This window comes from Chelonoidis abingdonii, chromosome 17 (genome assembly GCF_003597395.2).
Source record: "Chelonoidis abingdonii isolate Lonesome George chromosome 17, CheloAbing_2.0, whole genome shotgun sequence".
NCBI lineage: Eukaryota > Metazoa > Chordata > Testudines > Testudinidae > Chelonoidis > Chelonoidis abingdonii.
The window spans coordinates 17,922,807-17,937,211 of record NC_133785.1 but is presented as its reverse complement, the minus strand read 5'-3'; the positions used below and the strand labels follow the sequence as shown (position 1 = coordinate 17,937,211).

At 40.7% G+C, this 14,405-nt stretch overlaps 1 protein-coding gene across 3 annotated transcripts in view; it reads left to right on the top strand.

Moving 5' to 3' along the window:
• EEFSEC (eukaryotic elongation factor, selenocysteine-tRNA specific) overlaps window positions 1-9,510 on the top strand; it is a 180,281-nt gene extending 170,771 nt beyond the window's left edge. For 2 of the 3 annotated variants that reach the window (XM_032802737.2, XM_075073364.1), the window contains one exon: window positions 6,334-9,510. In XM_032802737.2, the coding sequence (XP_032658628.1) occupies window positions 6,334-6,518 (185 nt within the window). In that variant the 3' untranslated portion in view covers window positions 6,519-9,510. The remainder of the gene's footprint in view (window positions 1-6,333) is intronic. The other variant, XM_075073362.1, reaches the window with a different exon arrangement.
• The last annotated feature ends 4,895 nt before the right edge of the window (window positions 9,511-14,405 follow it).

Genomic DNA, 14,405 nt, shown 5'->3' with positions numbered 1-14,405 from the left:
CATTCCCCTCCTCCTTTCTTCTCCTAGATCCTCCCTTCCCTGGTACACTAGGAGATCACTGTGATTCAAACTCCTTGAATCTTAAACAGAGAGGAATATTATCTTCTCCCCTCCTCTTTTCTCCTCACTAGAGGCATACAGATTCAAGCTCCGTTATCTAAAAGAAAGAGGAAAATTACCCCCCCTTCCCTTCTCCACCAATTCCCTGGTGAGTACAGACGCAGTTCCTTTGAGCCTTAACAAGGGGAAAAAATCAATCAGGTCTTTAAAAAAGAAAAGCTTCTAATAAAAGAAATAAAAAGTAAAATTATCTCTGTAAATCAAGATGGAATATACAGGGTCTTTCAGCTTATAGACACTAGAGAGAATCCTCCCCCAGCATACATACAAATTAAACATCTTTCCAGCAAATACACATTAAAACCTCCAGCCAAATACACATTTGCAAATAAAGAAAACAATCAAAAAGACTAAACCGCCTTTCTACTTTTGTACTTACTAAATTTGAACAGAAGATTAGAGAGCCTGTAGGTACATGTGGTCGCTCTCAGAACCCAGAGAGAACAACAGACAAAGAAAAACACACAAAACAAAGACTTCCCTCCACCGAGATTTTTAAAGAATCTTGTCTCCTGATTGGTCCTCTGGTCAGGTGTTCCAGGTTCACTGTTTGTTAACCCCTTATAGGTAAAAGAGACATTAACCCTTAACTATCTGTTTATGACACCCCTCTTTCCCCGCTGTTGGAGTTTCTGGAAGAAGGAACTGAGGGTGGAGGGAGCCAGCAGTGCCCCGTATACCATGGCATGTGCGCGCCACTTGAGGACGCCAGAGCCAGTCCCCTACGGATACCGCTGAGGGGAAAACTTCCAGCACCGGTGCATGTGGCGAGAACACACACCTAATATGGAATGGATGAGAGCAACACATCTCGAACAACACCAGTTATGGAACAAGTAACTGTCTTTTACACGCAGTAGGTTAAAAAATATACAGCAGTGGGGAGAGGAGATAGAGGGGTGAATACACTCAAGTGGAAGTGAAGGAATTGATTTGAGTTAGGCAGTGGGTCAAGCTAGAGAGAGGATCTGATGAGGTAGAGGGAGGATCACTTGCATGGAGGAATTGGCATTCACTCCTCACGTATCTTCTCAGCATGTGAGTTCTGGAAGGAGTTTACCACCTGTTTGACCCATATTAGCCAGCACCTAAATCATAAATGAACGTATGAAGAATTCTTCATGAACTCTTGTATGCAGCAGAGGATTACTTTTGCTTTGTTTTTACTTAATGATATTTCTATGTGAACTCAAAGAAGAGGGGAAATCTGAAGGATTTCTGTTTTTCCAGCACCTCTTAATTGGTCCTCTTGTAGAGCAGTATTGGGAGAAATGCTCATCTGCTATCCTGGCTACTGACTAGGAGCAATGAAGTCGTCTCTTCCCTATAGGCCTGATCCAAGGACCATGGAAGATAATGAGAAAAGGTCCATTGATGTGACTGGGCTTTGGATCAGACCCTATTAGAGGAATCAGGTAGGTATGAAGAAGAAAGTGATCATGCCATGATGAAGTATCAGGGGAACCTTAAAACTCCATTTGGCACAGCCTTTGAATTATTGCCAGATAGGACTGGGTAGATACTAAGTATCAGGTATTTGATAGGAGAAGAGGAAGAAGAAATACAAGCACAGAATTTCTTTGCATGTTATCGGGGTACCATATTGTTGTGATTGCATGTTTTCTGCAATTAGACAAGAATTTTTGCCTGTGCAATTATGAAAATCTGGCAATTATGAAAATCTGTTTTATAAACTAAAACTAATTTAACACAAATTAAGGCAAAACCTATTTTATTGTTGAAAATATAAAACTGTTCCAAAAATCTTTATTTTTCTGCTATATGAAGCCATTCTGAGGCTTTGAAATTAATTTTCCTCATAGGATTTTTTTTTTCATTTGCATGCAAAGTTTGCATTTTCTGGAATTGTGAAATATACAATCTGGGGTGAATCTTTTAGTCCTCGCTAAAATAGAAGAATCCTATCGTTAGTTTGAGAGTCCTGACATGGTATTTACAACAGAGTAATAACAGGAGCTATTGTATATTCACATTTCCTTCTCTAACCTAGGTTAGTCTACAGTATAAATACATTTTAAATAAGGTCTGGCTGGGAGAGTTATGTTATATACTTAGTAGTGAAAGCAGGTTGATGGGTGGGAATGAATTTGCTAAGCTTTCAGCTATCTACTATGCCTCTGAGGACTGCCCATTAATAATATTAATATGTAGATATTTCCCAGCAATGTGGGCAAGGTGCGTGTTAGAACTTTGAAGCTAAAGTCTTTTTTAACACAGAGACCTTTTAAATTTAATCCATTAGCAACTTGGCAAAATAAAGTAATTGTTCAACAGAGGAAGGGAAAAAATCTATTAACATTTGCTACAAATCCTAGTACAGGCAGCATTTAATTAATGGAACAGATTTCTCACTATGTATTCAAGCTAACATACTCATTGTTCAGGAGAGATTAGACCTCTAATGTAAGTAAGTTAAACTAGAGTTTCATCTAAAAATATCTGTCATTTCAGCTATTAAAGGACTGATGTCTTCTTCGGTGACAGATATATTTCCCTTCATTTCCTGGGTTTTGTAAAATGTAAAGTATGCATTGTGTGTAACGCGAGAAATCCACGGAGGTAGATGAAGTCTAGATTGTGCCTCTCTGCCTGTCTCTCTCTGCTTGCTCCTTTGTGCTGCTCGTATCATAGAGCCTCTTCAGTCATAGACCTCCTGGCACCAGAGTGAAAAAAACAGCAACTGCCATTTGTCAGGGTATGATGCCAGCCACCTAATCTGTTTGCAAAATGAGGGCCATGGGATCTGATTAAGTAACTTAGATACCTTGCAAGTTTAATAATACCTGAGCTGCATTTGGCTGGCAGCCCATGATTTTGCTTGTAGGAACTGCCACATTCTTCCATCTCTCCTGCTAACTCTTCTTGCACATAATGCCTTGTTTGAATCTGAATGGGTGTGGAGCCTGCAGACAAGGTAAAGTTTGGCCTCTCTTTCGGTTTAAATTTTTTTTGGTGGATTGGAGAGGAGGTTGCTCTAAACAAACAAACAAGCCTCCTCCTCCTCCCCCCCCCCCCAACAGTTCTTTACACTTTGTGTGGCTCCATTTTCATTTTTTCATCATTTTTACTTAAAATCAAAATTTTCAAATGTGGGTGCTTAAATTTAGGCAGTGGCCTGTATGAGTGGCCTGACTTTCAAAGGTGCTGAGCTCCCCATCTCTCAGTGGCTTCTGTGGGAGTTATGGATGCTCTGCTCATTTGGAACTGTGATTGTATTGCACCTCTGGAACTCAAGCCAGTTACCTATTCCTGTCGTCAAGAGGAAGGGTTCCTGAGTATGGAATTAGGTAGCTAGCTTCTGACACTCAAGATAGAAAATTTCGGCCACTGTTGTCAAGTTTTAACCCCCCAAATTAGATATTTTTTTTTAATTAAAATGTGTCTTGCACAACCTGTTAATATGACTTGAAATATTTCATGATCTTTTGTTGTTAATGAAAATGGGCCTTTCTGAGACAATTTGGATTTAAACATCTTCCTAATAGCAGCAGTGTTCCAGCAGCAGCAACATAATACTAGTGATGAGACCAAGAAAGGGAAACCGCATATCTTCCTTGTCTAAACTGGGTGAAGTCTGAAAAGTAATCAGTCTCCCTAGAGGAGTACAGGAAGCCCTGTAAGTTATGGACATTTGCAATGAGATCGGTCAAAAGAGTGGAAACGTACAATAGGGAACAAATCCTGCACAGGCAGGGACCTACACTGGATCAGCTAATAGTTTTTTTCCATTTCTATTATTATTACTGTTATTTCCAGCATTCAAAATGTGCTAGATACTTTCCAAATGTAAAAAAAGGTACTTTCTATGAAATGATTAAATTATTTCATTTTTAATGATGAAAAATGGTCATAATGCAAGTAAGAACTTTGTAAAATAGGTTTTATGTGGACAGCACTTGGGTTTGGGTTTTATAAAAATCAGCAACAACAGAAACAATTGTACGGTGTAGTGGAGGCATATAGTATGTGTTTGAGGTCAGGTTTTACTGTATTAACTAACTTGATTAATTGTAACTCCCACATGCAAGGATAATTATCATCAAACTTCTCAGCCACTGGGGAGAAACTAACCTAGTCACTTTTACATGAAATAAGTGTTGCTTTTTATATCCCAATATCTGAAGATAAAAGAAGAAAACTTTTTACTGGTCATTCATATACATTTCAAGAGGCCTTGTAGAAAGTATGCAAAGTTAATGCTGCCTGACATTTGACTTCCCCAACCCTAGGCCATGTATTTTTTAAATTATGTACGTATATTATGTGTTCCTTTTCTCCCATACTCCCACGTCCCTTTGTGTTTGGAGAGAGCACCTGATTGTCCTCACTTCCCTACAACATGGAGCATTTTAGTGGTCTGCATGTCAGAGAGCTATGTATCAAGGATTTGGCAGTGTTTTCAGAACCCTCCTTACAGGAATTGAAGGGGGATAGTTGACAGTGTAATGCAGGGGTAGGCAACCTATGGCACGCGTGCTGATTTTCAGTGGCACTCACACTGCCTGGGTCCTGCCCACTGGTCTGGGGGGCTCTGCATTTTAATTTAATTTTAAATGAAGCTTCTTAAACATTTTTAAAACCTGATTTACTTTACATACAACAATAGTTTAGTTATATATTATAGACTTATAGAAAGACACCTTCTAAAAACATTAAAATGTATGACTGGCACGCGAAACCTTAAATCAGAGTGAATAAATAAAGACTCGGCACAGCACTTCTGAAAAGTTGCCGACCCCTGGGGTAATGGTTTTGCTGCAGCACCTGCTTATTTCCTATTCTCTTGCTGGTGTGATTCCTTCCCCCTACTCCCCCACCCCCACACTTTTGCAGCACATTGTGAGTGCCTCTTGGAGCAATTTACTATCTGACATAGCAAGAAGAGAAGGTGGCTGTGGTGCTGAGTCCCTACAATCAGCTTTAATACCCACTAGATATGTCTGTAATGGAGCAAATCACATGTGCTTGTAGACCTCCTGTCTCCAGTAAATCATAAGCATCTCAATCTTTTTGTCAAGCCATGATACCAGACTCTGTCTCTGAATTTCAGAATGAGGTGGGAGAAGCTGATTAAGTGTTTGAGATAAGGTTAGATGACACCACAGGTTAAAAACACCTGAACTGAAACTGGCCAAATGCCCGAGAGCTCCATTTTGGAGTATGCAGATAGGTGGCATTGAATATGCTTCAGAGGTTCTCTGTCATCTGCTTTAAGAAAGAAAAGGCTTCAAGAGCAGTCTCCAAGGAGCAGTATCTCCCCTGTTTTGCAGCATTTATTTGGACTTGGCTACCTTGTATCTCTTATCTGAAATGTCACCAATGTGACCAGTTAAAATAACATAAAAATGGTAAATAAAACCCCTACTGTTTAGGTAGAAAAGGGCAGATATTCCTGTTTGAACATAGAAGATTTAAATCCTTTTCGAGCATAGTATTTAAACTTCCGGTCGTGCTCCCCCAAATTCTGATCCTCGTAAGGATTGGCCATGTAAAAAAAATTGTAACTGGTTAACATATGTGGTGCTTTAGTCAGAAACAACACTGCTTTCCTTGTGGTGTGTTGAGCAGTGTACTTTTGGCCAGTCTAGGTAATGGACCAAAGGTATTCAAGACCTCTGGTGCCTATGGAGCTACATTTTTCAGGATTTTAATCTTTGATTTGTCACTTATGTTCTTTTTAGAATTCTATATGAATTTTTTTGGGCAAGTTGGTTTTGTTTCTCAGAAATAGAGCAAGGTTACATATGACTCTTATTGAGTTTTAAAAAATGCTAGGCCCCAAATCCACTCACAAGAAAGAAGAGGTTGCTGGAAAGCAACCATGCAGAATAAAGAGGGAAGTCTGTAGAGTTTTAAAGGCCTAGATCAATTTGATCTGATTTGTTAAAAATCCATTACTATTTATCTCCTCAGAACTTTGGAAGGAGGTGGCTTGAGGGGTAACTGTATTAGAGCTTGCAAAGAACTTGGATCTGGGAATGAGGATGCAGGAGACTATATTGGATTGCGGGGAATAACTATTCTGAACTGCACTTTTGAAGAATTCTCATAATTTTAGTTTTAGCCAATAAATCCTTGAAATGAGATGTATTGCAATGATGAACTCACGTATTAATTATTTTCAGATGTACACTTGTAATATTGAAATGCTGACAGGCAGTTTTTTGTCATATATGTTCTTGATTTTTTCAGATGGACTCAAGCCAGATACAAAGGTGTTTCTCACTGTCCCCTCCAAGAAGAAATCCAAGGCAGGGAAGGGAGATACAGCCAAAGAGGATGAAAGCAGCAAGGTTGACTCAGCCCAGCCTGTTACTGTCAGCCTTCTCTTTAAAAGATACGTCTTTGACACACAGAAGAAAATGATTCAGTCTTGAGAAGGCAGAAGAGGCCTTCTAGCTGAGGTCTGAAGCGTCTTTAAAAGGCTTACACACCAAAATGAATTCAGGTGGAACTTATTTCTTATCTGAAAACCTTGGACTTTGAAAGGCTTTTTATCTCAGTAACATCCTATAAGGGCGCCTTCTACCTGGACTGAAGCTGGAAAGTTCTCCTATCCTCATGACTACGCTTGGCCTCCAGAATCTGTTTGTTCTGAGTTTTCTGTTTGAATCTCCCTGCTGTCCCTCTTGGCAAGTGTCACCTGCCAATTTGTACAGTTTTACAGTTGATAGAAATGTTTTCGTGAAATATTTTAAGTTTCTTTTAATTTAAGCATTCTGCAGCAAGGTGGGAAATACAAACCCAGTAGCATTTGGGAAATTTTACCAGTAAATGAAACTAAGCAGTCTATTTCATGCCCCAAACTGAGTGAGGGGCAAAATATACCCAATGTAAATGGTGAAAATTAAAATAGATGTTTTGGATTCTTTCAGATCTAATAATGTGAGTTGCTGTCTGAGAGACAGGTATGAAAGTTTGTATAAGTGATCTATATCTTGACAGTCTGCATGCAGTGTTAGAACATCATCATAAGCAGATCATTTCAGGGTCTGTATTGTTATGTTTCCTAGTCTGGCAGTTCGGAACTGCTTTTCTACAATATTTCACACAGCTTTTGTGAGTCTTCTGGCTATTTATTTGATTCTTTAGGAAATTGGGAGGCTAAGCTATTCTGAATCATTGCTAAGAGAATATGTGCTGGAACTGCTTTAATTTTTGTAACCAAAGTGCATGTTTTGTGAGAATGAAACACAAAGTTGCCTGTGGAAATAGTGACTGTCTTTATTTCATTAAATTAAGATACCATGTTGCAGTTATAAGGGCTTTTAAACTGAAGATCTCGAAGGCGCTTTAGAAACTATTAGCTGTTTAGAAGGCTCTCATAGGTGGTACTTCTGATTTTTTGCCCCAACCTCATAAAAGCTTGGGGATAACAGTTCTCAGTGTCCCTTATATGTTTCCTCTAGAGCGTAAGCCACCCTAACACTGATATTAACAATGGTTGTACACATTCAGATGCTGCACTCTTGAGCAGGGATTGAACTAAGGATTTACAACACCAAAACATTCACCCCTGTCATTTGATCAAAAGGAGTAACGCTATTCATCGTCAGTAAGTGGTGTGGTCGCTGGGACCAGCTATGAGAATGAGATGGGGCCAAATGCACCAGGCCAGTATATTTCTTTAGATCTCATAGAATGCTAATCAAATAATCATAATAGATCATTTACTCTCTTGCTTGTGAAAGCATTATTGATCAGCCATCCAGTAATGGGAATAGGGATTGTTCGTTAGTTTGTGCCCTTTCTGCTGGTTTGGGTGGCTTTTTTTCAGCAGAGCAAAATATTGTAGGATTTATTTATTTGGTGACAGGGATGAACTGGAAGGAGCAAAAAACTTACTATCCAGAGAACATTTCCTACTAAACATTCTTGAGGCAGGGCAAATTTGGTGCCTAAACTAGCTTGACACATTGTCCCTTTAAATCAGATCAGAGGAATTGCTTTGTGGAATAATCCCAAACAGTTTCTGCTGAGTGAGTGAGTCCCAGCCAAAGCTTTAGCACATCCTTTAAGATGATGGGGTATGCTTTCAGTGTGATCCATGAGGAATTAGGCAGGCAACTCCAGTTACGGCTTAATATGACTTGTGCTGCCAGCCCCGCTGGAAAATGTATCCTCCTATAAGGAAAATGTGTCCTCTCTCCCATCCTCCTCTCTCATATCCCCCCAAGACAATTTTTCATAGAATGTTTATTGCGTTCTCTTTCTGTTAAGTCGTTATCAAATCCCATATTGCATCCTTTACTCAATACTGCACTCCCGTTTAGCACTTAGATACTATGGGTGTTATAAAAAACTGTTAAATAGATGACACAAAGGGAATGCCTGTGTATTATATCAGTTTAATCTAAGAATTATTGGTATAATTTCGGGAAAACTCAAAAGTGAAGTTTTGATCGCTTGCAGTTACTAAAGAATTTGTAGTATGCTTAAGAAGAATGTTTTTGTTTGGGTTTTTTTGTTTTGTTTACAAGTGTAGAGGTTTTGGCTCTGGTGTCCTCAACAAATACCAGACTGGGTCAACAACTGCCAGTCCTAAAATAGCTGTGTGAGTTTCAGTAGAACATGATAGTCTTTGTGTTTTATCCTAAACTGCTATGTACTAATGTTGCTGGCTGCTGCATTCCACACCAGAGATGGTAGCATTTTGGTGATGGGTAAGTGATTCTTGACTGTACAGTTTGTAAAGGACTTTTTGATACTTCTGGATGGAAGGCAGGCAGCCAATCAGTGCAAGGTATGTATTGTTACATAGCATTTTCTATTGAACTTTCTGAATTCCTTCTCTGTTTCCACCCAGTTCTCTTTGCATTCTTCAAAGCAGTCTGAATGGGCCAATCAATTGTTCTGGAACTTAATCCATCTGAAAACATACAGATTAGGAATACTTACTGAGTCAATATAACCCTCTCTTTGGTTGAACAGCATTCTAGTGCTTAATAAGTCTGTATTATAAACCCCTTTTGAAGAGTGTGTTGTCCTTTCACTCTGCTCGTCTAGCAGAGCACAATATTTTATAGGACCAAGAGCTGGTGCTATATGCTGAGAACCGGGTTTTTTCCCTGTTGTAACTTTAAGAGGAAAACTTAAGTGTGCCCAGGAACTTTGGTTATAGTGTGCTATTACTGCAGATCTCTGGCTGCTGTCCTGAGGCTGTTGGATACACATTCAGAAAAGGGTGAAATGATGAAACAAAATGATTATGGGAAAATCAAAGCATTTAAAGGCATTTGTAGGATGAACAGATGTTCAAACGTTCTTTTATTTGGTCTCCAGACATACGCCTAGACTTTGCTTTCATCCTGGTAATCAGTGCATTATGCTGTAATTTGTAAAAATGGCATTAAAAATTTTTTAACAGGGTCATATTGTGATCTACTGACTCTGTGTCATTAAGCTGTGAAGCTAAAGAATGACAACTGGGAAAAGGGGTTAAATGTTGCAGAATGTATCATAGTAGTACATATTATTGGAGGCAGTGTGCTATAACTAACACAAAAATCAAATACAAAATAAAGGGAGGTTTTAAAAAATTGCTGAGATTGTGATAGAGGCTGAGAAGATCCAGAAAATATTACATTCATGGGTATAGGTTTTTTTCTTCACCCCTTGCCTGTGGTGTTAATTTAGTGCAGCTAGGTGACTGCAGGAAAAAAGAAATATCCATATTGATGCGGCATGGAGACCCTTTGAACAATGTTTGTTCATTTATTAGCACTAAGCACATTACATGCACATTAGTGTAGTAACATTGAGTAATCACAGGGTGGCAGACTAAAAGTGAAAACATAGCATTACAGGAATTTGTAAGGGTGCTGCATTGCTCTACAATAGCCATGTTCCAGTCCAGAGATGGCTGCATTTCAGTGATGGGAGGTTAGTTCCTATATTTACATTATGTAAAGAAATGTGGGATCTTGTGAAATGAAAAGCAGCAGAGAAACTGATTTTTATTAATAGTATTTTAAGGTATTTTTATCTCCATTTTTGTTTGTTTTTAAATAAAAAGCCTTTCAGTTCCCTGTTAATGTTAAATGAGTTTAAGATCTGAAATCATTAAGACTCAAAATTTTCAAATAAATATAAACACAATATTCTAAGCTACTGAATCTGGAAGAGAGAAAGTAGAGACTCCACTATGGGAAAAATCTATGTAAATATTAGTCTGTGTGGAGCCAAGACCCAGAATAAATTTTAAAGCAAAATATTGGAAAATCAGCTCTTTGACTAATGGCCACATGCATTCCACTTCTGGTGTGCATATACCCATGTGCGTGAGATTGGATTTTTTTGAAAAGCTGTGTCCATTTGGGCTGCATCTGCACCCCTGATGCCCCCATGCCATCCCACCCATGGGCATCACGGGTGGAGTGCGACTAGCCGTCCTTCAGTTGTTCCCAGTGTCAGAGCTTCTTTGGGATGGTGGAACCAAGTTTCCAGTATTAAATCCTGTTCCTCCTGTGAGGCAGCTATTCTTATCTATGATGGTCACTCTAAGTACTACTTCTGATGCAGCACATACGCCAGATCAGTGCTCAATATGTTGTGCTTTTTCTTGAAGTTCACAAAAAGTGAGGGTATGCAACCTTAAAATATTCCTCTTGGAAAGCTCCATAAGCCCTCCTCTGAACCTGAGGGAAGAAGACTACCAAACTGGATCAGACTATCTCCACAAGTGTTCCAGTATGCCGCAGGCCTGCCCCTTGCTAGTAGGCTCTCTCTTTCTGAAGGAAGGTACATTCTTCAACTACCAAGTCAGGAGGAGCATCTAAGCTCACCTCTGCCCAATCTTTGGAGAAAGGCTTAGGAGAGCATCTTTCTCAACTTGACAGCAGACACAGGTCTGTTTCCTTGAGACCTGGTACATAAAAGCAGAAATCTTACCATATATGCTCCAACTCATGTTTCTTAACCAAGAGGCAATTCAAGGCACAGATCAAGTTCTGCTGATGCCTTGACCTTAGCTGGTCACTGAACAACCACAGAACCACCTAAGGACATCGTCCATACCTCTACCAGTACCAACACATTGGCACCGCAGCATTCACAACCAGTTGTACCGACCACTCTGCAATTGATGTGCTGGAGATTCTTCTGGTTCTGACCTTTTCAGTATTGAAGAGATTTATCGTACCAAGTGATTTAATGATAATCCAACAACCGGCGTCACCATTGTTCTCTAATGCGAAGAAGCACCTAGCCTCAGTACTACCTGCAACTATGACCTTGGTACCAGTGGAGAATATTTCAGGGGTCCCAAGAATATGTGAAAGAGTGACTTCACCTATGGAAGAAATATACACCTTTTCTTCATCTGCTTCTGACAAAGCAGGGAGCTATCACTTCTCTGTTGTCATGCTCCCCTCCCTGTTAGCCAAGTTGATCTGTCAGGGAATTCCAGGGACATTTCTATAAAGGAAGGCATTGGGAATCTTGAGACAAACATCCTCTCTGGTTACCTCCTCCCTGGCCTGCAATCCCATATCCATATAAATTGCAGTCATGGCCATTCCGGGCTCCCTGTGGCATGAAGCCCAGCAGGAAGATTTCTTCCATTGCTCCTGCCTCAGTCAAGTCTCTCTCCTCATAAGTCATCTCAAGAGGGTCAGCTTCTGCAACACATTTTACAGCAACAGGAGCAAGACGTTGAGCAGAATGTCTGCAAGAAGCAGAGGATCAGCTCATTCCAGCAGCAATATCCTCCTCTTCACCCAGTGAAGCTGTCACTCCTGCTATTCCAGTCCAACCAGCTAACTACCATGCCTTCTAGGAGCTATCATGGTGAATGGCCAAAATCCTGGAAATCCTATTAGAAAGAGTGTAGGAAGAGTGTCATAGACTATTAAAGATTCTGCATTCCTATGTTCCTGGGAGAATGGCAATACCAATGAATGAGCCAGCTAAAGACCTGTGGCAGAGTCCATCCTGAGTGTTACCCACATCAGAATAGGGAGACAGGTGCTGCTAGGTTCCCTCGTAGAAGTTCAAATGTTTCTATAATTGACCTTGGGATTTGCAGTTGTGGTAGTTCATGAGAGATCTAAGCAGGAGGGACCAGAATGACTCTACAGAACAAGGATGCAAAGAAGCCTATTCCTCTAGTAGGTTGCAGATGTACTTATCAAACTACCAAGCATACCTTGATAAATATAACTTCCTAAACTCGGACAGGGTATTAATCTGTAGAAAAGCTCCTTCAGGAGCACAGAGAGAAAGCTGGTGGCCCATACCTCCCTGCAGGCTGATCTGCACACCTCAGACATAGCAGCATGTTCCATGGCAACCTCAGTCATGATGTGCAGAGCTTCACTGCTGCAGTCTTTTGTAATACCAAAAGAGGTCCAAATGATCATCAGGGAGCCTGTGAAGGCTATGACCTTATTAGTACAAAGTACTGATGAAGCCCTGCACACTTTAAAAGACTTAGAAGCTGACTGTGCACTGTCTGGGGTTATATACACTGCCCCAAGGAGAAAGCAGTGTATAAGCTGCCTCTCTCTGGGGTAGTTTTCAGGCCTTTCTCCCACTACTATAGCCAGAAGAGATCATTAGACTTTCTGAGGAAGAGATACAGATTCCCGAGAAAGAGACCTTCCTGCCACACACTTTTCATCGACCTTGTGTCAGCCGGTCTGAAGCCACAGTTGAGCCATCTAGAAATGCTGGAGCTAGCCTCCTCTTCCCCCCTTTTGGCAACTGCCTTTTGCAGATTTGGAGGGGCGGGTATGGATTTGGATAACCTTGGGGTTGATGCATCCTGGAGATTATAGAAAAGGAGTATCCTACCTAGTTCCAGTCCAACCCTACCCTCCACCCCCCTTCCCTGTTTCCATTCAGGGACACCCCTCACAAGATATTGCTAAGGAAGGAGAGAGAGATTCCCTTCTGCAACTTGGAGCAATGAAAGAAGTGCCTGTGGAGTTCTGGGGCAGGAGGTATAGTCTAATTATTTCCTAATTCCAAAGAAGAAAAGGCGGTTGACACCCCATCCTGAACCTTTGACATCTCAACAAATTCTTCCATTGTTTCACATTCACGATGGTGACCCTAGCTTTCATAATGCCCATATTTGATATTTAAGACTGATTTGTGGCTTTCAGTTTTCAGGATGCCTGTTTCCATATGGCAGTTCATCCAGCCCAAAGAAAATAACTCAAATTCCTGATGGGAAAATAACTGTATGAATATGGCATGCTTCCCTTAGATCTTTCCACAGCTCCAAGAGTGTTCACCAAGTGTTTAGTGGTTTTGGCAGTTCACTTAAGAAGACAAAGGATATATATCTACCCGTACCTTGATGACTGACTAACTCAGGGACAATCACCTCAACAAATGAACAATTCCATCCAAGTAACTGGGACGCTTTCCTTCACATAGTCTCAGAGTCAACAGAGAGAAATCCAATCTCATTCCTATTCAAAGTTTGTAGAAACAGTGCTGGATTCCACAGCATCAAGAATTTACCTCCCACAGGGTAGGCCCCACACTATATTGACCCTTATCAGTCAACTCAAGTTTTACCCAAAAACACATCAGTCAGAGCTTCACTCAAGCTTCAGGGGCACAATCAATTCCACTGTTCCAGGAATCAACCATCTATTGGACTGGTGCATTCATCATCACATCATACTAGTGCCTCTGCATCTTCCAAGCGTGTAGAACACCCTAGTGGATCGGCTCAATAGACAGTACTCAGACAATCACAAGTGGTCTGTCACGGACTCAGTTCTGCAGAGCATCTTCTGCAAGAGGAAATATTCAAGAACAGAGCTGTTTTGCTGTAGACCAGAACTAGAAAAGCCAGTTGTTTTACTCCAGAGGGGGATCAAGTCCAGGCTGTCTGACACCTTCCTCATCCCTTGAATACCAGTACTTACGTATGTTTAGCCATCTGTTGCGCTGATGCCAATGGGCCTGAGGAAACTTGGACAGAAGGCAGCCTCAGCATGACCCAGGCAGTTTTTGTATTCTGTTCTGATGAACCTGTCAACACTGACCTCCTATCACGTTTCCAGGTCACTCAGAATGGGCGAGAGATCCTGTTCCTGGGCCCATTATTATTGCACTTGACAGCCTGGAAGCTGGCTGGCTAACATGCACAGACAGATCCTGCTCTGCTGAAGTCTGTAATGTTTAGGCTTGTAGCAAGTAAGACTCCACTAGAGTAACTTGTGGAGTAAAATGGAAATAGTTCTCTATCTGGGCTCTACAAAAACACATGCCTCTCTTAGAAACCTCTCTAGCAGCTATCCTGGAAT